Source organism: Podarcis tiliguerta, assembly GCF_965153285.1.
Source record: "Podarcis tiliguerta genome assembly, chromosome: 14".
In the NCBI taxonomy this organism is placed as follows: Eukaryota; Metazoa; Chordata; class Lepidosauria; order Squamata; family Lacertidae; genus Podarcis; species Podarcis tiliguerta.
The window spans coordinates 32,226,714-32,253,451 of record NC_139547.1 but is presented as its reverse complement, the minus strand read 5'-3'; the positions used below and the strand labels follow the sequence as shown (position 1 = coordinate 32,253,451).

The following is a 26,738-nucleotide window of genomic DNA, read 5'->3' as shown; positions in this document are numbered from 1 at the left end:
TGAGAGACATCAAATCCCACCAATTTCCTGCTGAACCGTCATGAACAAGAGAGTGTGCGCCATCTAGTGGCAATGCCACAGGCTTCAGTTTTCAATACACCTCATTATTTTTAGTACAGTGCGTACTAGATTTTTGTAGCACAATTGACAATAGTGCAAGCTTAATTTGGGGAGGAAAGCATCTCTGAACAGTCAGCTAAAGCTGGTATTTCAGGTATTCTAATAGAGGTAGTCCATCTTGACTGGGATAAATTATTCATGAAATTTCCTAAATTCTAATCAGATGTTTTAAAAATCATTCAGTTTCAGCTGAGTTGGCTCAGCTGGTAGAACATGAGACTCTTAAACTTAGGGTCATGGGTTAGAGCCCCAAACTGAGCAAGATAGTCCTGTATTGCAGGAGGGTTGGACTAGATTGCCCTCTTGGTCCCTTCCAATTCTGATTCTGTGATTAAAAAGGTTATTTTTCTAGTTCATTTGTGTGTGCATGTGTAGCTCGAATATGATTCCGAAGATGCCCACTTTTTCTTTTCTTTCTTACTACATTTATATTTTTGCAGCCATCAGTAAGTCTGTTACCAGCAGATAAATGTTAGGTGCTCAAGAGGTGGAACCTTGAAGTTTAGGGTGGGTTAGGGAGAGATGATGTCACAGGCATAGGCAAACTCGGCCCTCCAGATGTTTTGGGACTACAACTTCCATCGTCCCTAGCTAACAGGACCTCTGGAGGGCCAAGTTTGCCTATTCCTGGATTATGAGCTGCTCAAAATGGCACCCAACCACGTGTGGTTCTTCAGGACAGATAAAAGAAAGCCTTTCTTCATGCAGTGCAGTTAAAATATCGAACTCTCTCCTCCAAAAGGCAGTGATGGCCACCAAGTTTGACGACTTCAAAGCTGGCTTCCTCAGCCTCAGCCCTCCAGATGTTTTGAGACTACAATTCCCATCATCCTGGACCGCTGGTCCTGCTAGCTAGGGATCCTGGGAGTTGTAGGCCAAAAACATCTGGAGGGCTGAGGTTGAAGAAGCCTGCTTTAAAGGAAGATTGGATAAATTTATGAAATGGAAGGCTACCTACAGCTACTAGTCATGATGGCTATGCTCTGCATCCACAGTCAGAGGCCGCAAGGCTTCTGAATACCATTTCCTCCAGCCCCAAGGAGAGAGGTGCTGCTGTGCTCATGTCCTTTGCAGGCTTCCCAGAGACATCCAGTTGGCCACTGTGAGAGCAGAATCGTGGATTAAATGCACCACTGGCCCGATTCAGAAAGTTCAGCTTATGTTTTTATCTGTTGCAAAAATCCTAAAGCTACCCTGCCCGTACGGGCCAGTCGTGTCTGACTCCAGGGTTGCATGCTCATCTCGCTCTAGAGGCCGTGAGCCGGCGCCGTCCGAAGACACTTCCGGGTCACGTGGCCAGCGTGACGAAGCTGCAGCTGGTGAGCCAGCACCAGCGCAGCACACAGAAACGCTGTTTACCTTCCCGCTATAAAGCGGTCCCTATTTATCTACTTGCACTTAAGAGTGCTTTCGAACTGCTAGGTGGGCAGGAGCTGGGACCAAAAGACGGGAGCTCACCCCACCGCGGGGATTTGAACTGCCGACCATACGATTGGCAAGTCCTAGGCACTGAGGTTTTACCCACAGCGCCACCCGTGTCCTACCCCATGTTAAATCTCTGCATGCTGCATTTTTCATTTTGGTTGGCTCAATGTATAAAAGAGAATCTTTAACACCAGTGTCCACTCCTCCACCCTAATCTAGTTTTGAACAAGTGTTCCCAAACAGGGTGTCTTATAGCAATTCCTAATACAGTATACTGTTCCACCTGCGTTGAAATATCCCATTATTCCTTTCTAAATATGAATTGATACTTCTTCCTAGGTTAGCACTGCCTGGCTGGATTTTTGGGGGGAGTGGGGTGGGGTTCAAAGAAAAGTTCATATAGCCACATCTTGATTTTTGATAAAGTGCTCCAATCTCTTTAAACACAACTGCTTTGGAACACACCTGCTAAGAGTCAAATACTAAACTGAACACTGATGGGAAAATATTTTAATTCTTGGCAAATGAAAAGAGCATTAAAAAACAAAACAATCTTGGGCACTTTTATGGATGCTTCATCTGATAAGAAATCTGGTAAGAAAGAAAAACACATACCACAAGGGGTTTCTTTATGGTTCTGGAAATAACCACAGAAAGACCAAAGAAGAAAGGCCTTGTAAAAGTTGGCAGAGTTTACCTTCAGGGCTGCCTGTACTCTGAGATTAAGACCATGTTAATATTGCAAAATTCATGTTCTAAGCAGTGCTTGTAGTCAGGTGTTCCCCTCCTTAGGAGACACTTTGTGGAGATTTCACAGGTGCTGTCCACACACACTTCCAAGCCTGTTTTACAACCTTAAGGGCTAGAAACCTGATTTATCTTGGGATAACTAAATTCTGAACCAATACAAATTTACATGTTTCCACAAGTGCACCTATGGGCGCTTCTATTAAATTTCTGTTGCAGAAGCTTGAATTTTAAACAACTGGTTATGAACATAAGGACAACGTTGGAAGGAGGGCCCAGAACTCTACAAAGCCTCTGTGCTTGAGATGTTTTTGATACCTGGAATATCTTTGTCACAATTAAACATCATCTAATGCGGAAACACACAACTTTGTAAAGCTCCAAAATGTTGCTACTTGGAACTCTAACCACAGGGATGGGGAATCTCGGGCCAAAAGCAGCCTTCCAAGCTTCTCATGACACCCCCCCCCCCGGTCACAGACCTCACTAGAGGGGGCTTTTACCTGTGATAATGGCTCTTTATTACTTTGATGGAGGGATGAGATGGAAGAGATTCTCTTTGTGTGTTAGAAACCTCTGGCTTTTGCATGGCTGGAAGGTAGCTTACTATAAAGGTAAAGCCGGCGTTTGCCCACAGACAGTTTTTTTTGGGTCATGTGGCCAGCATGACTAAGCTGCTTCTAGTGAACCAAAGCAGTGAATGGAAACGCTGTTTACCTTCCCGCCGGAGTGGTACCTATTTATCTACTTGCACTTTGACGTGCTTTCAAACTGCTAGGTTGGCAGGAGCAGGGACCGAGAAACAGGAGCTCACCCCGTCACAGGGATTCAAACCGCCAACCTTCTGATCGGCAAGCCCTAGGCTCTGTACAAAGTTTAAATCAAACCTATTGCTCCATTCAATAAGTGGTGAATGGAAAATAGTTCCCCACCCCCCTGTTCTGCCAAGACTGTTTCAAGACTCTCACAGCCCAGGGAGTGGTGTCAGCTGAGGCACAGCATGGACACAAGCCCTCCACTGTCCCTGAAGAGGACTGGATAGGTCTGAACTGCACATAGTGTTAGACACACATGAAGCTCCCAACATGTACATGGGAACCGAGAGCGAACGTTCTTCCTCTTCTTCTTTTTTAAAAAAGATCAGAACAAAAGAAAAGCACCCCAGAAATACCAGTTTTCATGGCCAGGGGCACAGAGATGTGATAAAGAAGTCAAGCCATTCATATGGCATAAATCATATGTGGGTGGGAGAATATCAAAAGAAAAGGAGGTGCTCAGAAAATATACCACATAAATAATGGTGTAAACCAGTGATGCAGAAATGGAGAACATCTGGCCAATGTGGTCCACAATGCAGTTTACCCCAAATGGCATCCGCTTGTCATATGTGACATCTGGAATGGGGTTGGGAAAGCTGCTTTCTGCAGGGATTGACTGTGCAACTGAGTTTCCCAACGGAGTTCCATGCTTGATGTCTGGAAGCCCCCAGCACAGGGCTCGAAAAGTCCCTTTGCACTGCGGTTCCCAGGCACCTAGTCCACTGCCATAAGATGACTGGTAGCTGTATTGTACCACCTGCTTGTCAAAACTGGTTCACAGAGGTGGGGACCAAAAAGGATGTGGCCCCTAGAGTGAAAAAAAAGGCTCTCCACCACTCCTGCTGTAAAACTTGGGCAGCGGAAAGCATTCCATATGCCGCTCCCACCCCAAAGCCATTGAACTATCAAGACAGAGAGAAGGCAAGGCCAAAGGAAGTCCCTTTCAATGTGTGCTGGCAGGAAGGCGGTCCTGAGAAAATGAATTACGAGTTGATAGTGCCAGGTGCATAAACCAGTGTGGGAGTGCCTCCTCTGATCCAGATGTTTAGGGGAGAGAGCTGTAGAGGGGCACCCCTGCAGGGCTGGCCAGTTTGTGGACATGGGGACAGAAGCTCAGAGAGTGGAGGGCAGCTTTGGCATTCCTCTCAAACTGGGAAGCAGGTCTACTAGTTAATGCTGTCTGTGAGTGCTGAGTGGCACAGCATCAGCAATCAGCTGTCATTCCTGTATTGCAGGGGGCTGTAATAGATGACCTCTGGTGTCCCTTCCAACTGTACAATTCTATGAGCCACTGTGGAAATGTGTTTAGAGGGCAAAGAAAGCAGGTGGAATCAGTGGAAATGGCACCACAACAGGATTACGTTCTCAGTATGAATGTGGTTAACTGACCAGTGTTCCCACCGAGTTTCTGGAATTTACCTAAGTGCAGTTTGAACTACTTGGCTGCAGAGGTTTGACAGTCCTCTATGAATTTCACCACCGCATCTCTTTCATGCTACGGACACAGCTCTGCATAGTCATTTTATTGCCTGTCAGTATGAACCCAGATACGGCAATGCCTCTGCAGCAGTGCCTTTCATTTTGAGGATTAGATAACTGATGCTGCTCAAAGTTCAAATATGATGAATGGATGACACTTACTCTTATCCCTAAATTAAGGCCAGATTTCAAATGTGGATTAACTGGCAAAATAAAAATAGAAGATTCTGTCTAAACAAAATCTTCAGAAAACTTGCAAGGAGAGTGGAAATCTTCTTCAACGTCCAGGCCATCACTCACTGAAGTAAAATTTTATAGAAAATTTTTATTCAACATACAACATTTTTTTCCAGCAAAAAAAGAAAAAAAAGGCAATATACAGGAAGAATTGTTGCACACTGCAGCTACAGAAACAAAATAAAATATTGGCAGGAGGGAATGGAGGAGGGGGGAAGAAGAGAAAGAATGAGAAATAATGTTGGGCGGGGGAGTGTAAATTGCTGCTTCTATATTTTTACCGCACTCAAAAACTTAGGAGAGACACATGGGGCTGCTTGTAGCTCCAAACTAAAATGGAAAAGCAGTCTGGGGACTGAAATAAAACTACACACAATGAATATTGACATCTGTGAAATTCACTTGCAGACTCACCCTGCCCCCCAGCCGCCCCCCCAAAGGAACCCCAAATGTTAAATTGTACATGTTCCTCTGTTAAATATACAATTTGTTTTCTTCCCCCTCCCAAGCCCCACCCCTGCATTTTTTACAAAGTCAACAGCTTACTAAATGCTAGTGAACATGCCCTCAGTGCTAAAAGGCTATTTTGTTTTGTCTTCCTATGTCTTCCCAGATTAACTAAATTAATTATAAAACAGATGCCTTTTCCTTCTGCAAATTCTCTGGGAAGTTGGTACTATGCTTGTAAATCTCACTGCAACCAAGGGATTTTACTCTCAAACCGTTTCTAAAGGGATACAAATACACTGCACCTCCTTCGGGGGGGTTCCCCAACTTCTTCCTTGGCAAAAGGTGATGTGAGAAAAACAAATTTGACTCAAAATCCATTTATTTATAATAATAATAATATTATAATAATAATAAAAAGAGAAATTCTAGGCTGATTGAAGAGACAAAATCTCCCCCCCCCCTCGAATAAGTGCCAACAGTGTACACAATGAAGTAGAGATTGCTATTTATTGATGATGTGAGTTTCTCTTTGCATTTACAAATGCACAAAAATGTCATTTAAAGTATATAACTGAAGGAAATAAATTGGGCGTGAGCCTAACCATAGCGCCAACTAGCTGCAGTGATGGCAGGTACCACGCATTTGGGAAGGTGGGGAGGAAGGAGGGGAGGGCAAGGGAGGGGGAGGTCAGCCAGAAAAGGCTGTCCAGTTAACGTACTACAGACAATATTTCGCCAATGTCAACTGCTCTAACTCAACCCTTTCCTTCTTATGCTGACAATCTCGCTTTGTTTACATTTCCCATAAAAACTCTCATTGGCACCCAAGCTTTTATAAAACACCTTCATTTTTGCTCAAAAAGAAAAAAAAAAAGAAAGGGCAGTCAATAATAGATACAGAGAAGCCAAACTGAACAGCCTCAAAATAAAATTAATAAATCAGCAGCAAATCCTCTTGCTGGAGACTTCCGATCGAGTGCACGTGTACCAAAAGTCCTACAGTTGTTAAAAAGGTGCGCACACACACACACGCACACACACACACGCACACACACACATTGTTGCCCCTTTTGCCTCGAACAAACTGGAGAGGGTAAGTCAGTTATGGATTTTAATAGCTTTTTCAAGGTACGTGTAGCGACTTCTCTTTGGGGCTTTGTTGAAATGGTCAAGCCCTAGCCATGGCCTGGGATGAGACATGTTGCCTGGAAGGGAAGAAGAACAAAGAAAGAAGCGAGAAAGAGGGAGAGGGAGAGACAGAATGAACACACTTTCAGATTGTTTTGTACAAAATTTAGAATGTCAAAAACTGAGGGTGGCATTCAGTGACGTGGTTCTCTCAGTGCAGAATAACTTCCCCTCCCTGTCCCCTCTCCCTGTGTGTGTCCTCCCGGATTCAGCTCTGCCAGCAACGGCAGTTCTGTTGCACAGCCAAGTCCTAGCACTAATGGAACAACTTCATTGGATGCTGCACTGAGTAAAGTTGTCACTCTAACACAGGCTTCTATGACAAAACATATGCAAATATACAGAGTTGGTGGGCTGTGTTCACCTCGGAGGGCAAGACATTGAGCAGGTGAGAGAATAAATGCCACACATGGAAGTCTGCCCCATTGATCTTCAAGGAGCCCAAAAAACATAAACCCCTCCTAGAAGCAAAGTAAAAAAATGGACACTCACCAGGTTGGGGCTCAAAATCTTTCAAGTTCACTTCATATTCATCTTCATTTAGATACTGGTGTCGACCCATCATTACAATGGCAAACTTAAACTTCAGAAAGAACAAATAAATAAATAAAAAACATCAGAGCTCAAATGTTAATTTCTCAAGGAGTATTGTTAAGAAAATTAATTTCGTAGACTTCAAAGCCTCCCTGTCTTGTGCTTGCATTTCCTTGGCTCTCATCTCTCAACCCAGTCTCCCTTGGAAGGTGGTGGACTCTCTTTCCTTGGAGGTTTTTAAGCAGAGGTTGGTGGCCCTCCGTCATGGATGCTTTAGCGGAGATTCCTGCATTGCAGGGGGTTGGACTAGATGACCCTTGGGTCCCTTCAAAATCTATGATTCTAACCCACAGCATGGAAACAGGCCAAAGTTAGAGTTCTCATTTAGTTGTTTACTATCAGCACCAGCCCCATACCATAGACAAGTGCCAATTCCTAAGGTGGGCAACCTGGCGACCTCCACTGGCCATGCTGGCAGCTGGGGCTGACAGCAGCTGGAATCCAACAACATCTGGAGGGCACAGGGGGTTCAGCTGTGCTGGGCTTCTTGCCTTTCCCATTGCCAGGACAGTAAGATTTGATCTCCTATTACATTACAAGCAGGATCCCACTATTCTAGCACCAGTGGAGATGGCCCCCTGGCATAGTGCTGCTGTTGCCCCTCCTTGTGCCACCATGACTGAAGTGGCTCTCAACTGACTCACACTTTACCATACCTCACAGTGCCACTGTGTTTCCTAGCGGAGCCCAGTGGCTGCTTGGATCAAGGCATTCACTATCTTTAATGTCCCGTAATACAATGCCATGGAGCGCCCCCAGCAGAATTATGGGGAATTAAGATAGAGGTCTGATGGGAAGTGTTTGGTGGGGTTAATTTCGGAGGGGGCTCGCTCAGTGGTTCTCACCGTCTGTGCAGGGACTGGCAGGGGGTGGGGAGGCCAGGCTCTACCAGGTATTGATATATGCAAGATATAATAATAATAACGATGATGATGATGATGATACTACAGTCATACCTTGGAAGTCGAATGGAATCCATTCAAGAAGTCCGTTTGACTTCCAAAATGTTTGGAAACCAAACTCGGTTTCCGATTGGCTGCAGGAAGCTTCCAAAAATAGTTTGCAAACCGGAACACTCACTTCCGGGTTTGCGGTGTTCGGGAGCCAAAACGTTTGAGAACTAAGCTGTTCAAAAACCAAGGTACAACTGTAGTAGTAATAATAATAATAATACAGTGGTACCTTGGGTTAAGTACTTAATTCGTTCTGGAGGTCCGTTCTTAACCTGAAACTGTTCTTAACCTGAAGCACCACTTTAGCTAATGGGGCCTCCCGCTGCTGCAGCGCCACCGCTGCACAATTTCTGTTGTCATCCTGAAGCAAAGTTCTTAACCCGGGGTACTATTTCTGGGTTAGCATAGTCTGTAACCTGAAGCGTATGTAACCTGAAGCGTATGTAACCTGAGGTACCACTGTAATAATAATAATAATAATAATAATAATAATAATAATAATACGCTGCCCATCTGGCTAGGTTTCCCCAGTCACTCTGGGTGGCTTCCAGCACAATATAAAAACAAAATAAAACGTCAAACGTTAACAACTTAAACAAAGGTGGTTCTGATATACAGATGCTGATGCCAGACCGGGCAGGACTTCCTAAAATCCCACCCTGAAATCGCAGAGCATCAAAATATGCAGAGAGTGACTTCCTGTGGGGGGGGCGCAGGGGGCAGAGGAGCACTTGCAGAATTACAAGACACATTCATGTTAGCAAGGCTAACTCCAGGGTAAAAGACGCAGGTCCCTTCAGAAGTATGTTATGCTGAGCAACATCTTCCTGAGCAATCTTCTGAGGCAATACCTTTTCAAATTCCTTCTCCTGGATGTCCAGCACTGTCTGAATCCTCTTCATCACCTCTCGAAAGTGTTCACCCTAGGCAGAAAAGCACAACCCCAGCCGTGTAAAAAAATTAATGCCAACCAAAGTTCTGAAACCTATGTGGCTAAAGATGCCACTGAACATGTACCAAAAGGTACTTAGCCAAACCTGGGTATCAGCGAACCTCTAAACACAAACAAAAGGAACTAAATGATCAATTTATGTAAGGCCACCCAAATCACAGAAGCTGAATAAAATATACATACAAGAAACAATGACCGCAGGTGACTATTGCTACTCCTGGATAATCCAGGATTTAATGCAACAAACTTTCCCTTCTAGCGACACCAGTCTTCTCCAATGTGGTGCCCTGCAGCAAACCAGGATGGCACAACATTGGTGAAGGCTACCATAAACCACCTGGGTTGCAATAGTACATAGTTAAGAGAAACAGGACTCTCACCTGGTGTATCCTTAGCAAGAAAGGTGTGCCAAACGTCCCAAAAACCTCTTTCTGGAAATGAGCCACTGTGATGAGCATCTCATTCTCCTTATCTAGATCTACCTGGTCCAGGGGGATTTCCTGCATTCAAAGACAGCAGCACACATTGTGCATCAGGCAGATGTACCACCAGAAACAAAAGAAGACACAGGCAGAAACACCAGCAATGGAAACAAGAGTTTTTAAAAAATGAAACTCATGAAATAATGAAAGCCACAGCAGCAGCACAACTTCTTCAATATTCTCTGTGTGTCTAGAAATAAATTGGGCCCTGATAAGGAGACTTCCTGGTTCCTCTTCACTGGGGTGGGAAGAAGTAAGCCTCACCCACCCACCTGCAACTTAGCTGGGGAAGGTTGCTGCAAATGCTAATGAGGTAGAATGGCCACCATCCATTGTTGCTATTTTATATATTTGTGGGGTTTTTTATTTAGAAAGATTTATAAATTGCTTAACCAATATGTTAACATAATGAAATTGGGCACAAAATACAGCTAAAATAAAAAAAATTAAAACACACAAACACAGAGAGAGAGATAGAGAGAGAGAGAGAGAGAGAGAGAGAAAACGGAACAGAAACTTAAAAATGGATATAGTTAACTAGAAACCTGCTCTAGACACATTATGCCAATAACCTTAATAACTAAAACTTGGAGCTGTTAACTATGACAGTTCAAATATTCACATCACACCACACTGACCTCTATTCGAAATGTTCGACTTGTTGCTGGTGATAAACACTCTAACAATTCATCTTCCTGATGGACACCAATTATTTTGTAACTTACAATTTCTAGCAGCCTTAACAAGGGAAGAGAAATAAGATTATGTAAAAACACAAAGTATTAGGGTTAATGGTCTATATAAACCAACAGTGTCATGGGGCAAATTTCCTTATGCACTGACTGGGCTTGTGCAAAAGCAGCTCCCAGCAGATGGTACCCAATGTCTTAAGTGGAGTAGACATCGAGTTCTGCTGAGCTAATTATTTGGCCCTCCAGATGTTGCTAAACAACATCTCCCATCAACCCCTGCCAGCTTCTGTCTCAAGACCGATGGGAGTTGTAGTCCAACAACATATGGAGGATCAAAAGTTTCCCACTTCTTTAGGGAGTTTTGGTTAATGTCTGATGCTGGAGATATTTTATTTGACATTTGGAATGTTATTAGGTGAACTGTGGAAGAATTTATTCAAGAATATGGGAAAACATTCCAGGTTTACAACAAAATAAAGATTCTGTTTTGATGTTTAGGTACACCAGTGCTTTTTTCTAAAAAAAATGTTTAGGAGTACTCTCATTTCCCTACTCATATTGAAATAATGTCCCTCAATGAGGCCAAACTTAGATTCACAAAATGTTTAGGGGTATGCGTACCCCTGCATCCCCCCCCCCCCCGAAAAAAGCACTGAGGTACACACATAAGCCTTACTTACGTGTGCAGCAGTCGCAAAGAGAAAAGGGATTATGGCTGGCCTTCTCACCCAGCCCATACATTGCAACCCTGTGCTGTTCCTGCCCTCCCCTCGTCCAAAGAACACCCTATATGCACAAGCAGGGAACTGGTGTCCAGGGCAGGACTAGTGCAGCGATCTGTTTGGAGCAGGCTGAGAAGTGTAGCTTCTTTATTGAACTACCTTCATGAGTGTGACATGCATTAAGGGCTACCCACACAGCCCTCTCAAGAAGTGATATGAAAGTAAATGAACAAACACTTGCCTTAATTTCCCTGAACCTCTCTCAGCAAGTTCTACAGCTTTTTTACATTCGTCTAATAAGTCCCGTACACACCCATGCTTGTCTGGATATAGTGTTATTTCCTAAACAAACATTAAAGGGGGGGGGGAGAGAAGGGACTCAGTCAAGAAATAAAATGCTATGGGAAACACAAGGAAATGAAGCATAGAATATAAAAAGTTCTTGTTGCTACAGGCAGGGGCCGAGATCTGCCCAGGGACTCCACTGAACCAAAATGAATGAGCACATCTGTTTCCATGACTTTCAACATGGGGCTTGCAACATAGGCAACTTCCCTTCAAAACACGTACAGCTTGTCTATTAATTACACCCTTTATGTGATACATAATGGACAAATTGCAACCCTGTTGTGCAATTACTCAGGTAGAAGTTCACAAAGGGAAACCACAATTTTATGGCACTGAGTAATGACATGAAAGACCAATACTTTAGACAGAAAAAACTCATTCTCATTTTTGGAAATATCAAGACATTGTATTTTTGCATTATGAGAAAAGGGGATGTCAGAATTTGAATTTTGTAACTAGCCAATATTTTGCAATCACAGCCTCAGCAAAACAATTGTGGGGCAAATTTTAATCTGCGAATGCATTTAAACTAATCGTCCAATCCTACTTCTTTGATTGCAGGCTAGGTTCGATATTTTCAAGGAAAAACAACTTACCTCTTCTCTAAACTGGCTGTTTAACCATATGCACTTAAAACTTCTCCTGTTTTCAAAGTCTGTGATTTTCATTTTAAGCTAGGGAGGAGAGAGGGGAAAAAGAATTGTTGTCATTATGCAGATGAACCAAAGAGTCTTCCTCCAAATATGGACAAGAAAGTCTCCTACCTGCTGATAGTAAAGTTTCTTGGGCTGTCTAGGCTTGAAGAACTGCAGGAGATCTCTTAAAGTTCCATCATAATTATGTCTAAGAGGGTTACCTGGGCCATCTCTATAACTGAACAAGAATACCAGGAGAGAAGATTTTTGAAACACAAAGTTAGTTCAGTGCTCACAATCTGTACAGTTGGGCGACACAACTGAGAAAACCCCTACCCTGCCCCAGTCACTATCCACTAAACTTTAGACAGCCATAAGGCCCAGAAGAGGGCTTCCAATGGGAAACGAAGGGCTTAGGCAGGCCCATATTCATCTGCAGAGAGTTTCTTGGACCATCATCTTAAGATTGACATATTACTGTCAGTGCTGCTGCTATAACGTTTACCATATTGACTATAAAACTTGAGAAAGAGTCAAAAGCTGCATCACTGTCTTGTGTTTTAATTGATGCAATTGTGATACTGTGCTTTGTCCCAAGCTTTTAGTCTGTGCAAGGTTCCCTCTCATTATGTTCTTTCTATATATGACAAAACTGGAAGATTTGGGGAAGAGGGCACAGAACCAGGTTACTCTAGGGCAGTGTTTCCCAAACTTTTCTCAACCATGGCCCTGTTCTGAACTTTTTTCCTTCCTGAGCTCCACCACCACCATCATACCGGAAAGGGACTGAAAATAGAGACACTTGGGGGGTCTGCAAAAGGCGCACAGGGATTTCTGTATATATGGGAAAATTTTAAAAAGCACGTGGTCCTCACTGACCTAGTGCAAAATGATCTTGTCATCTGGAGGAGCCCTGACTCCTTTACCTGGGAGTAAGGCCCACTGAACTCAGTGCAGCTTTCTTCTGAGTAAAAAGGGAATCCTGACCATTAGGTCCAATCGTGTCCGACTCTGGGGTTGCGGCGCTCATCTCGCTTTATTGGCCGAGGGAGCCGGTGTACAGCTTCCGGGTCATGTGGCCAGCATGACTAAGCTGCTTCTGGCGAGCCAGAGCAGCACACGGAAACACCGTTTACCTTCCCGCCGGAGTGGTACCTATTTATCTACTTGCACTTTGATGTGCTTTCGAACTGCTAGGTTGGCAGGAGCAGGGACCGTGCAATGGGAGCTTACCCCGTCGCGGGGATTTGAACCGTCGACCTTCTGATCAGCAAGTCCTAGGCTCTGTGGTTTAACCCACAGCGCCACCAGCGTCCCCTTAGTTATTTACTAGATACAAGTCAGCAGTACCAGACGACCCTGCTTGGCTAGGCACTGGGGTGGATTTCACCCCCCGCCTTGCAGAGCCAGGCAGATGCTGCCGACAGGCCCTGCACCCCTTCGCAGCATCCAAAGGCCCTGATCTGCTAGGCACCAGGGTGGACTGAACCCTGCGCCTTGTGGAGTCACGCCCAGGCTGCCAACTAGCACAGCACTGGAGGCAGCTACAAGCAGTGGTCAAAAATGAGAGTTTCAGCGATCGCCCTCTTACACTGGATACAAACCAGGACAGCTCCAAGAAAATGCATGTGGCAAAAAGAAGTGCTAGACTGCCCTCTAGTGGGTTGCCCCCTTACCTGCTTGTGATTGGCCAAACAGATAGCCAGCCAATCAGGATTTTTTAATTTAGAAAATGATTCCCGCCCCCTTGTCTTCTCACTTCCCTCTGTGGCCCCCCCATTTACGTAATTTTCACCTGTGCCCCCCTTTGAATATCCTGGGGACCCCCGGTTGGGAAACACTGCTCTAAGGAACAGTGCAGAAGCAGTTATGCAGATGTTACCTTTTTGACTCTATTTATCCTGAGGTAGTTAATTTTAGCCTGCTTTTCAATCCCATTGGATTCCCTGCCACAAGTTAGTTCCCTGTGCCTAGACTTAAGACCTCTCCAATTCTCTCAGAACTAGCACTGACAATGCTTAGGACCTGGGTTCTCATGTGTAAATGTTTGTAACCAGCAGGCACATCTACCACAGGAACTATAACTTAGATTTAGGGCATTAGCAACTTACCCCAAAGACTACTACAGTCATACCTCGGGTTGAAGTAGCTTCAAGTTAAGTATTTTCAGGTTGCGCTCCACGGCGACCCGGAAGTAATGGAGTACATTATTTCCGGGTTTCACCCCTCACGCATGCACAGACGCTCAAAGAATGACATCGTGCGCATGCGCGGAAGCAGTCAAATGCAACCCGTGCATGCGCAGACGCATGCTACGTTTACTTCAGGATGCGAACGGGGCTCCGGAACAGATCCCGTTCGTACCCAGAGGTACCACTGTACTGTGCTAAAACTGCATAAAAGGCACTACAGCTGAAATATTAATTCAGATGATTGCTTCTTACCCTTGGGACTTGAAAAACTGTAGTAGCATAGGGTCTGTATTCAGCCTTTGGGCGACTGTCTTTGCAACCTAGGGAAATAAATGTTTTTAAAAATCAGAATAGAAAGAAGCCCAGTATTTGGTAAAGGTAAGACAGTGAATTTGAGATTGCACTGGGAACAGTCCACAATGCTTAGGTTTTCTCACTTTTGTCTGAAAGATACTTGCTGCTAATGAGCATTGGAGCCCTTTTAGTACATGAAGGGGCTCATGGTTTGCTTTAATTTTAAGTAAGAACAAAGTTACAGTACACGTGCAGGAGAGAACAAAGTGGAAGAGGTGACTATAACATGTCAAGTTGGAGAAGGGTGGTGCACTGTCAGAATACCCCACCAGGTACACTGAGCTAAATGAAGCAACCGTCTGGCCTGGTTTAAGGCAAGTTTCATATGTCTCATTCCAGAAATATTTTATGTGACTACTACAATCTGGAATAAAGGGGCATTATTTTCAAAGACGTTCGCCAATCTGATAGTTTTGCACCTAATTTCATTGATGGAAATGTAAGGGAGTATATTTAATACAGTATACCCGCAACTTACGCACATTGCCTGTAAGACAGAGTTGTTCCGCCTGGCCTTTGGCTTGGAGCCAATTTGATTCCCTCCCTCCCTTTCTTTTTTCTTTTCCTTCTCCTCCTGCGATGAGGCTACATTTTAATATTTTAATGTTCCATTATTTTAATGTTGTATTTTACTTTTGTTTTTAAGTTGTAATCATTCATCTTGTTTTTATTATTGCTTGTAAGCCGCTCTGAGCCCGGCCTTGGCTGGGGAGGGCGGGGTATAAATAAAAAATTATTATTATTATTATTATTATTTCACTTACGCACATTCAACTTTATGAGCTCGGCAAAAAAAAAAAAAAACAACAAGTCTCTGTGTGTGTATATATATGGCAGAAAAGAGGCAGAAAGGAGACAGGCGTCCAGGAAAAAAGGCTTTGGCAATCCCACCCACTAGGGAACCCAATGTTTTTTGACTATACAAGGTTTTAGCTTTAGGCAAGTTCCCCAAAGATAACCCCTGTGTAAGTTGAGGGCTTACTGTACCTGAAAATAATTCATTCTGTTGGATAATGTGACAACAAAACCGGGATCATTGGGGATGGTCTTGTCACAGAAGATGACATCAACTCGGTGGTAAAGGTCTCTGAAGTACTCTTTTGCTGTTGGTAGCTCACTGCTATCGTTCTCAGGGTCATCCCTGTTAACAGAAAAGATTGCAGCTGGTTTAACTACACAAAGGTTGTTTTTAAAGCCTTGAAGCTTTTTGCACGGCCTTCAGAAATAATCCAAAGCAGCTGAATAGATCTGTGCTGCATAAAGGGAGTTTCTAAACAAAGCACAGACAGGTCTAGATCAGTGGTTCCCAAACCTTTTGGGCCATTCCCCAGCCCTGCCTGGGGGTTCAGGAAACTTATCCGCAGTGTCCCTTACCCTATAAAAAAGCATTATTCAGAATAGCTGTTTGCACAACCCACTAAGGAAGATAGTAACACAATAAAATTCAAACCCGTAACAATGAATTGCACATTTATTAAAAATCCAGTTTGAAATGATTTAGTTTAATTAATTCAACAAAATTTATGAACTTGATCCAGAGATGATATTGCATGAAAAGCATCTTTACACATTCTTACTAATGAAAACATAAGTGTGAAGAAAATTAGCTTAAAATATTTATATATAACCTCCTACCAAACCTCCACCTACTGTAACTAATTTATAGGAATATCAATAGCTATTACCAATAATTGGCCATCTTGTGACTTGTGACAACTCAGAATAATAAATGCAAACAAACAAACAAACTAACAAACAAACATGACCAAAGGAAATCATTTTGAAAGTGATTAAGAGCAGCAGGTTTAAACATGAAGCAAGGAAGCTGTTTGCTCTAGGCTCTAGACTGGTCAGTCATAAATAATCAATCCACACACTTGGAGGGGCCCAACTTCAACACCCCCGCTGCCCCCCATGACTCTTAGTGCCCCCCTCAGGTAATCCCACTGCCTGCCTGGGGAAAGAATTGCCCACTTTGGGAACCACTGATCTATATGAACATATATCAGCCTATTTCTCTAGGAAACAGGGGGTTGACACATTGATCCCTCCAAATCAACCATTTATGGTGAAAATTACATAATCTAAACAGAGTCTTTATAGGTTCAAACCAGCATTGGGAACCTTATGTCAAGGATTGCATTCCACAAACCAGGGTGAGTGAGGCCAGAATCAGCAGTGAGTAGTACCGGAGCTGATGGTGAGCCACATATTTTCCTTTTTTGCTACCTGTTTCTCTCCCCACTTTATTCTCTTCCATCTTTCTTCCAGCTGCCCCCAAACCCGCCAAAGCCACGCTCCCCTGCCCTGAACACAACAATAATCAAATTTGCCTGGGAGATTTCTCCACTTTAGCCTATCTAGGACAGGTAGGTGCAGGGACAAGGAGGGGTTGGTAGTTCCTGACCACTGGTTCAAGCTATCAAGCAGACTTCTATACCAATTCTATTAATGAAAAAAAAAGCACTGCAAAGCTTGTGTGGTGAATGATTGTGTAGTGATAACCTACTTTTGAAACACAATGATGTCACCATCCATGAGTTCATCAAGAGCTTTGTCAAGGGAAACATCATAGTCCTGAATTCTCTCCGTTAAATTCGGCTTAACTTCCTGAGGCAAAAAGGAGAGAGATATCACAAGTCAGTTATCATCAAGGAGGAACAAATTTCCTTCCTATCCAAACTTTAAAATGTTGTGTTGTTTCCATTCATACATACACAGTGCACTGTGACAGAGCCACAAGGGGAGGTATCAATAGTACACACACCAAACACTCCAAAGACAAAGTGCAGACAATGACATCTCAGCTTCATAAGCCAAAACATGAAGCATCATTTTGACTACACACAGACCTTTTACACAAGAGAAGAAGCAAACCAGGAAGATTCATTAATTTCAATGGGTCTACTCTGAGCAGTAGGCGGGATTCATCGAATGATGTTTATAATAGAGCAACACTGGATTGCACAAAGTATATTTAAGCTGGGTGAAATTTATGATTCAAATGGTATATTTTGGGGGGGGGGGGTATAATCACATTATTGACACCAGAGAACAATTTTGTAAAGTCTGAAACGGTGTAGTTTTTGTTTGATGTGAGCTTTTCATTTTAAATAAAGTAATTTTACAGAAATTCAATTTTTCAATAAATTCCTTAGTTCGGGTTGCATTGTGTCTATCTTGCAATCATGAAATTTTGAGACTCCTTTGTTGTAACGATATGCAGTACTTCAGCAAAAGTTTCTATATGAACAACCATAACACTGTGATCTAGCTTAAGGAATAGTAAGTGATCCAAACCTCATAGAGGATAAGATTAGATTCTTGGGGAAATCCTGCTCTTTCACACATAACCGGCAGCAAGTCACCTTTAAGGAAAAGAAAAGAAAGAGTATTTACCATTTACTACTCCAAATTTGGGAGGGGACAGACATTTCTTACAACATCCTGCTTTTTAAACATTCCATCTTCAAGTTTATAACACAACAAAGATAAAATGATGAAGCTACTCAACCAGCTGAGTTCAGGTAGGCTGTAGCACTAACATATGTTAATAAACAGCATTTTTCAACTATAACCTTGCGGACTTACGTATTTTGCAGGATATAGGTGTGTAGATATGTCCACAATAATTCAAACTCCGTGTCTTTGGATCATACATCTTCAGGAACAGCATTACGTCATCTACAAATTGAGAAACAAAAGTTTGTAGCAGAAGAAAGCCTCCGTTTGAGGACAAGTTACTTTTGTGCAGGTTAAGGAACACTTTCTTTAAATCAAGAGGAGGGGAAATGGTATGGATACTTCGTTATCCAATGAAGTAGTTCCATTAGCACAGGGGTGGACAACCTCTAGCCCAAGGGCCAAATATGGTCCTTCAGGCCCCACCCCTCACTGGTCTTGCTTTTCAGCCAAAATGGTTTGCCCAGTTGGAATGAGTCCTTAGACTCTGATAATACCATTTTTCTCTGAATGGACGATAGAGAGGGGTGTGTACCTGCAGAAATGAACCTACTGTACACAAAGGTAAAATTTACATTCACTCTTCCACCCAGGTGCACCAGGCCCACTGGCAGACCAATTCTGCGTTACAAAGACGTCTGCAAATATGACATGAAGGCTGGCAATATCTACCCTGCCGTGTGGGAATCCCTTGGAGATGACTGCGGACAGTGCCTGGAGACAGACAGACAGTTCGTGCATCCGTACCAGTGACCACAGGAGGAATGACCACTAGGAGGAGAGCAGAGAGAAGAAACGCCATGGTACTTCTGCAGCAGCACAACCGGACACCTTCACATGCCCCAGCTGCAACAAAACATGTCTCTCCCATATCAGTGTCTACAGCCACAGCAGGCGCTGTAACCTTCCAACAGTTTGACTTCACACCCCAAAGGTGCACTCCTCCGTTGTCTCCAGAAACAGACACATGCCAACATGGCCCTCAGAAGGTTGTCCAGAAGGGAATGTGGTTCTCAGACTGAAAAAAAAGGTTCCACATCCTTGCCTTAGTGCAACAGAACTCTTCCCTTTCCTCTCCCCATGCCCTACCAAATCTGTTCTAGAGGGTTGGGGAGAACCACAAAACAGATTTAGAAAGGGGCACAGGATGATGAGAGGGTTGGGAGGATGGGCAGTTCTGTTGCACAGCCAGAAGTCCTTGAGATAATAGAACTACTTCATTGAACACTATCCTAAGTATTAAAGAGTTTTTATTATCAGGCTCTTATCTACCTAAAGGGATTTGCAAATTTGCAGTCTGTACTGTAATTTCAAAGTGACAGCTATTTATTCACTCTCAGAACAACTTTGTGTCACCTGAAAACTTCCAAGCAATTTTTTTTACAAAAGTCATAAGCTTCTGTACATTCCAATGGCTGGGATCCAAATGGCTTGGATATACCTAGTGGAATTTTTGACTTCTTTGCCTTGAATGGAAGATTCCCAGAGCATAATGGACACTACATGCGAAACTTCCCTCAGGTTTAAAAGAAGCTTGCCATGTGGTACAGGGAACTGCTATTTTGCGGGGAAGAGGGAAATGATTTTATCGGTGATAACAAATACACAAAAAATAACTTGGATATGTGGGAAGGTAGCCACAAGGATCTTAGGAATCAGGTCAACATCTTAAACGTATGCTTACGGTCTTTGTCAAACTTGGGTAATGTTGCTCCTGTAGCAGCCATTTCTGGATCTACAGTTTCTAGGAATATTGTCCATGGGTTTTCATTGTCACTGAGCTCAATCATCTGTGAAGTTAAGGAAAGACACCAGATTGGGGTGGGGAGGGGAAGAGGTCACACTGTGAAGAAATGCTTTATTCAGTATATATTTGTTATAGTGGCATCAGGTTGTTTGAAAGTGTGAAATACTGCTGTGGACTACTTAGAGGAGGGGCGAGATAAAAAGATGACAATAACAAACATGCCTACATCAGCCCCACAGCTGCTTAGAGAAAATAATAATAATTTTTGGGCAAATAGGTTGCCGGAGTCATTGATCAAGGTGCCCTGAAATATAGAGATGTGACAAGAGCCTGGCTGCTGGATCAGGCCAATGGCCTATCTAGTCTACCACCTTGGTCTCACAGTGGCCAAACGGATACTTATGGGACGTGTGCAATCACACACCCCTTCTCATGCCACAACTCTCTTCCAACTAACATTCCCAGCAACTGGTACAGAGGAATCCCCACTTATACTGAGGTTCTATACCAGGATGTGCATGAGTAGGGATTCCCCTGTTCTGCTCCCGCCTCTTTTTGGCGTTAAAGATGGTGCGTCTGTCAGTGGGAGTGCGCGTGCTGATCACACACAAGTGGGGAGGCCCTGCCTGTATTCACAGGCATATTGCCTCCCGGGGTGGAGATAGAACAAAGTCAATGTGGCTAGTAACTTTTAATCTGTGAAGTTATCTAACCCCCTTTCAAAGCTATAGAAGTTGTCGCCATTCACTACATCCATCTAAAGGGGCAGTTATAAAGCATTTTCCTAGTGAAGTACATCTCTACAATGAGATCCATGTTTTGGCTCTGTTTAGATCCTGCTGAGTATCCACCTCTACCCTCACCCCTATATCAGAATGCACTGAGGCAAGGATAGGTGTTCTAACATTTCAAAACAAGCCATGCCTTTCTGGCATCTGAACAGCAATCTTGCCAACCTCCAGATGAGACAATTCCTTACATCCCATTCTACTGAAGGTCTGGAAACGCTGCCCTATTATCAAGAGGCTATAAAATGATTATTAACTTTCTGGAGGACCTGAGTTACAAAAGAATTAAACATTCAACCAGGACTTCACTGACATGTATTAAGAAAAAGAATCTCTTATTTCACTGGTGCATGTTTTACTGCTCAATGCATAAGTGCTACAACATAATTTAGAATTAACATCCCCTCTACCACGGCACACTCACAGTTTTATTGCCATCAGCTTCGTTGTCTAACATGGCTGGCCTTTTTGTCCCATTACTTCGGGCTTGCATTGGCCACAACCGTATCTGATCTTGTGGAAAGCCCTACAAAGGTGATGGTGGGGGGTGACATTTAGAAAGAGGTCAGTCATTACAGAATTACAATCGGTTCCATAAAAAGTAACACAACTGATTGGCTAAGGTCTCTCACAGAAAGCTCACCATTGTTTGAGACAGGTTTTGAACGAATTCTGCTAGTGTTGAATTTTTCAGCACTTTGAACACAGTGTATTTCACTTTTTCTTCATCATACATGTCGTTGCCTTGATGGCCACAGAACTGGTCCTCTGTTACTATCTGAAATTACAAAACATGATTTGTTATTGAAATCGCCAAGCAATTGCAGGAGTTCACAACTGACGCTTAGCCTCTTTTCTTCAAGGCCTTACCACGCCACAGGATTGAGGAACCTTTTGGCGCTCCAGATGTAGCTCAGCTACAAGTCCTATCGTCCCTTCCTGAGGCTGATGGGAGTTGCAGAGCTGAACGTTTGGAGGGCCAAAGTTTCTCCACACCTGACTTATAGGATCATGGCATGCCCCCGACCCATGTAAATCCCAGTGTGAGGATCCTAGCAGTAGCACAAAAGGACCAGGTTTCCCTATGCCAACATTAATACCCAGTTTGGGTTCCAGCATCACAGCTGTGCTCATGTGTTTTCAATGACTTCTGCTTAGTACAGAAGGCTCAAGCAAGGGACTCTTATACTGCTCAGTAAGAACATCCTGCAGTCTAACAATCCTATGGCTATATGCGGTGAAGGCCAGCCCGCAAAGTGGTTATTTCTTGTAGCAAACATAAGGATTCCCTGCCAAGGCAGTTCTGCTGAAATTTTCAGGCATCCTACAATTGTAACAGTGCAAGCTAGTGTACAAACATCTGCAGTGAAAACTGGGGTACTACTGTGGTTCGAAGCATGAACTGTGACTTAGAGGTCCCTGGCTGACATCTAAGCTCTTATAGGCAAGTCACTCTCTTTCAGCTGCAGCTCCACATACGTAAGATAGAGTAATAATGTTAACTTATATTAATAAAAATTATCACAAGGAATTGAGAGGGAATCTATATACATTGTTTTGGGAACTTGGAAAAAGAGTGTCATGTACAATTAGCCATTATAAATGGCAAGTACACAAAACAGGTGATGTTCTTGGCCACGCCACAATTTAAACCCAACAACACTGGTCAGTTTGGAGCAGAAGGTGGCATTCATAGTCCTACTCAGAGCGTACCCACTGGAATTAATGGAGAATACTAACTGAGGTTCATTCATTTCAATGGTTCTACTCTTTGAGGATAACTGAGTTGGACACAGTTTCTTATTCATTATAAAGCACTTAATGCCAAAATAGGATTCTAAGTGGTTATCAGCACAAGACACCAGGTAGCTGAGTGCTGGACTTTGACTGGAGAGGTTCAGGTTTAAACACCATGAAGCTGACCTTGGGCTGCTTTTGTTCAGACTAACCTAACTCACATCCATATACAGTGGGATACAAATGTGAACATTATCAACAAATAATGCAAAAGGAACTGGTATGTATTTCCAGGCAAAGGATCCTGGGGTGGCAAAGCTTACCTGTACTTGCATGTAGAGGTGGGCTTCTTGCCTCTCCTTTCTCTTTTGAGCCTCTATTCTTTTTTCTTCTTGCAGCCGTTCTACTAGTTGCTGAGGAATATCATGATCAGTGACTGCTTGCAAAACCTCACCTAGAACATACGAAGTGTGACAATTATTGCGCCTTTTCAAATACTGTCATCCAAACAAAAGCAGCAAGCACGATGAAAACCCTGATTTTTTGATATGTAATATTCATGCAAACACTATCCTTCCTGCACCCCAGCTCAACCAATCATCATTGGTTTGCATGCATACAGACTTGGGAGTTTAATTGTGAATGTCTGCTGTATATTTTGAAAGATGATCCCTGGTGCTACCCAGAAGTGAAGAAAAGATACGTACTTAATTTTGACTCCCTGATATAAACCAACATATATGCATTGGTACAGTGCCGTACAGATAGGTCATCATCGTGGCCTCCATAGTTATGCTCAATTGCTTCTTCTTTTGTACATCTAGATACAACGTCATCATCAAATTTACACCACTGTAAAGGAAAACAAACAAACAAACAACATTTGACAGAGTTAAGCATCATATGTATAATCTAACCTAAAATGTCTTTAAAATTGCATATCTATCTCCTTGGAAGAACATGATATTGGTTTGGATGCAATATTAAAAACTGATAGTACAAAAAATGAACTATTCAAATAGTCATTCAAATTACAAAACTTTCCTGAAACCTCAGTCAACCTTAAGCCTTAATTAAGAGAAATCAGTTTATATGTGACGTGGTCCAATCAAGAGAGCTGGCCTTGCTTCTGTCGGGCAGTAAAGTCTCCTTCCTAGCTTAAGTTTCCCACTTTTAAAATGGTAAATGTGGCATACCTCACAGAACTCGTCAAATGGAAAACCAAAACAATTAAAGTTTTCTTTAAATGAGAAATATAAGTTAGTGTGCCATCTTACATCAAAAGCCATCATTGTTTTCTCCAAAGCACTAAGCTGCAATTTCCCCCAAACCACCCCCAGAAGCATAGCTTTAAGTTGAATTTAATGAAGCAGAAGAGAAATATAACTTGAGATTCTAAAAACACAAATTTAAGTAGCGTTTCTTTCACTGTGGTTCTTCAGCTGATACACAGAACGCAGGTGGGTGATATGAAGTCTAAAAAATGCTAGGCTGGGCTTCCTTTAGCTGACTTGCTGGTACATAAATATGCCTTCAAGATTAACTTCATATTGCAACAAGCATAACCCTGGTCCTCCTCTCAGCTTACTGCAATCAAATGCTACCAATGTGCAGTTAGTTATCTTAAAGAGGAAATGGGGGGACTTGTGGCTCCAGATGTTGTTGGACTCCAACTCCTATAAGCTTCAGTTATCAGGGATGATGGGAGTTGGAGTCCAGTTGTATCTGGAGAGAAGTAGGTTCCCCATTCCTGCCCTAAAGCTCCAGATCAGTCTTATTTCTATATTAGTCATAGGCCGTATCAGAATACAAAATGCAGTAAGCAGTATTTTCTGGAGAGCAGTAAGCGTGGAAGCAAAATGCTCAGGCTTACACAGAGATTTTGCGGTTTCCCACTGTCTTTGACAGTGCACCCTCCCTGCCCCAATATAAGGGGCCCTCCAGAGTAACATGCTATGAGGCAGGAGAGGCCACCAGCAGAAGTAAAGGTGAGCCAACCATGCCATGTATTTGTGGAACTTGACCTGTACATTTTCTCTGGAGTAGACTCTCCTTCTTAGAAGCCTATATTGTAACAAAAACCTTAAGCTAAGGTTTCAAAGTTGCTCTATTAAAGGATTTTAAGCAGGCTTTTAAAAGGATACTAGAATATCTTCATGGAGCTATACTTAAAAGGTTGGCTGTTTTTTCATTACTTACTTTTCCATCCCCTTTAGGGTTCAAGTAAACGACATAATGTCCACCATGGTTATCTCCACTGTGAACTAGCACTGCATGAAGTATGTAGTTTGCAGCATCCTTAGGGTCTGTTTTTTGCAAAAATTCATCAAGAGGCAGCTGATCTGGAAATTCAAACCTGTTTTTCATTTTTTGGGGGGAAAAGAGTGTGTTACATGTGGCTATTTTTTATTTTTAAAAAGAACTATTTTTGTGAATGAATGCTGACAAACAACTCTTGGAACAAGAAAAGGTTGAAAAATTGTAAGTACATCATTTCGGACATCAATTGCACTGACTGGGCTCATAGGTGCTACATTTTACTGGCACAAAACTTTATGCAATCAAAGGAAGAATCCTATGGGGTGCTGCCAAAGGTCGTGGTTCAAGGAGTAGTTTCGTAGGTTCTGAGACTAGACTCTTGTTTCCAATAACTGCACGCAAAGATGGAGTGGAGAACCAAGAGCAGATGAATGACTTTTTATTCAGCGTTGCAAAAATGCATAGACACAATGCTGCAGGGATGTTTCCCCACATTGGCTCTAATTCTGTGTCCATTTGTGCTGATTTCTGCCCCATCCCAACCTTTAGCTGTTACTGCATTAGCTTCTGCTAGCGTTGCAACAGCTAAAGCAGCAGCCTGCAGAAGGCATGCAGAGTGAAGCTGAATATCTTTACCCCATTTGACAAAGGTGAGAAAGACAGGTGTAGGAAGATGCTTTATATCAAAACAAGCAAGTCCATCAAGTTCACTATTACATACTGGGGGATGGGGTGTCTAAGTTGTGGCCCTCCAAATGAGGTTGGATTCCAATTCCCTGTAGCTAGCATGTCTAACGACCAGGGATGATGTGAGCTGGGAGTCAAGCAACATTTGGAGGCTCACAGGTTCCCCAACCCTGGTATATAGTGACTTGCAGCAGCTCTTTAAGGTTTCAGACAAAGGAGCTTTCCAGCCCTACCTAGAAATGCCAAGGATTGAGCTTTGGGCCCTCAGCATGCAAAACATGTATGCTGCCACTCAGCTACCTATCTTCATAAAACATGGAGGGGCACAAGATGGCAAGACACACCTTGTGCCAGCACTGGGAGTCCTCAACTCATTCTAGACCTATCTATGTATGCACAGAATTGCAGCTGACATATTCCATCTGAAACCTGTTTCATAACATCAATGCAAATATCACTGTGAACTATCTAACATCTATGTGTTGTACTTATGCATTGTTCTTGATTGAAGTTCTCCTCAAAGTAGACCAGTTTACATTCCTGGGCCTCAGTTAGTCATGTCCACTAATTTCCATGTGTCTAAGTGTTGTACACAACAAGAATTTGGAAAAAATGCTGGGCAAAAAGGATTTATCTCCATGCTTCCTGAAGATAAATCCTTTTACACACAATGATTAGATTACAAACAATAATTAACAAGACTGCAAAATTAAGTCAACGTTCTGGAATCACTGTTACCTTGGGCTGTGTGTTGCTGCTGTTCTTTGGCTTTTCAGAATAAATTTTAAATGTGGCAAGCTAGAATTCTGATAAGAATTTAGCATTAACAGGTATATAATTTTTGGCTTTAATACAACACAATATTGATTACCTATCATTTATCTTGATGTTCTGGTCAGTCTGGGGATCATACATGAACCTCATGAGTTGTAGATGCAACACTGGTGGCAGCGTTAAGAACTTTACACCTTTTTCTGCTTCCTGCATGTTAAAGAAAGAAACATCTGCATTAATGGTGGAATGCCTCTGAACCCTCTGAAACAATAACTTTACTTACAGAACTGAGGCTACCAACATGATACTTAGCATGCAGGACTATCCTGAAAACATTTGTTATCACACAGACCTCCATGAGGAGTAGCATACCTGCAAACCATGTTCTCCTGCATCATATTTATTATCCCCATCCAGCTGTTCCACAGCAACATAATCAATGAAGGACTCAAATACTGAAAAAGAGAAGGGGTACGAAGAAAGGAGGTGTTACCAATCACACACAGAGGGTCCATGTGCAGGAAGAGAGAAATACCACATTCAAGCACGCAGCACAGTCCCCAGACCCCAGTTGTGCGGTGACACTAGTGCGGGTCAAATAAAATGAAGATCCAGGATGAACAGCCCTGCTCAACTCTGTATCTGCCATAATCAGTCAGTGGAAGCTAGACCTATTCAGGCATTAGTAACTGGAGAGAAATCTCAGCCAGGAGCCTTGGTTGCAGGCTCATACCCTGCTCATGTGGGGAGACTATTAACACAGGCAAGAGAAAGACTGCATTAACTGAATTGGTACAACCTGGTTCAGGTGTCAACATATCTCCAAGGAAAAATAAGCGTAGCAAACCCGCTTGTCAGGTTGAAAAGTTCTAGAGAATCAGATATTTAAAAGTTAC

General features: G+C 42.9%; 1 protein-coding gene across 9 annotated transcripts in view; it reads right to left on the bottom strand.

The window, feature by feature from the left end:
* Nucleotides 1–4,894: 4,894 nt before the first annotated feature.
* Nucleotides 4,895–26,738, bottom strand: part of USP7 (ubiquitin specific peptidase 7) — an 84,214-nt gene continuing 62,370 nt past the window's right edge. For 5 of the 9 annotated variants that reach the window (XM_083414085.1, XM_083414082.1, XM_083414084.1 and 2 more), the window contains 22 exons: nt 26,215–26,297; nt 25,940–26,049; nt 24,322–24,478; nt 22,830–22,974; nt 22,446–22,576; nt 21,029–21,163; nt 20,810–20,911; nt 19,535–19,640; nt 18,523–18,621; nt 17,980–18,072; nt 17,689–17,756; nt 16,898–16,998; nt 15,376–15,529; nt 14,287–14,354; nt 11,972–12,080; nt 11,804–11,881; nt 11,101–11,201; nt 10,084–10,183; nt 9,344–9,463; nt 8,863–8,934; nt 6,957–7,047; nt 4,895–6,481 (listed from right to left, as the gene is read on the bottom strand). In XM_083414085.1, the coding sequence (XP_083270211.1) occupies nt 6,375–6,481; nt 6,957–7,047; nt 8,863–8,934; nt 9,344–9,463; nt 10,084–10,183; nt 11,101–11,201; nt 11,804–11,881; nt 11,972–12,080; nt 14,287–14,354; nt 15,376–15,529; nt 16,898–16,998; nt 17,689–17,756; nt 17,980–18,072; nt 18,523–18,621; nt 19,535–19,640; nt 20,810–20,911; nt 21,029–21,163; nt 22,446–22,576; nt 22,830–22,974; nt 24,322–24,478; nt 25,940–26,049; nt 26,215–26,297 (2,330 nt within the window). In that variant the 3' untranslated portion in view covers nt 4,895–6,374. The remainder of the gene's footprint in view (nt 6,482–6,956; nt 7,048–8,862; nt 8,935–9,343; nt 9,464–10,083; nt 10,184–11,100; nt 11,202–11,803; nt 11,882–11,971; nt 12,081–14,286; nt 14,355–15,375; nt 15,530–16,897; nt 16,999–17,688; nt 17,757–17,979; nt 18,073–18,522; nt 18,622–19,534; nt 19,641–20,809; nt 20,912–21,028; nt 21,164–22,445; nt 22,577–22,829; nt 22,975–24,321; nt 24,479–25,939; nt 26,050–26,214; nt 26,298–26,738) is intronic. The other 4 variants (XM_083414089.1, XM_083414083.1, XM_083414088.1 and 1 more) reach the window with 1 other exon arrangement.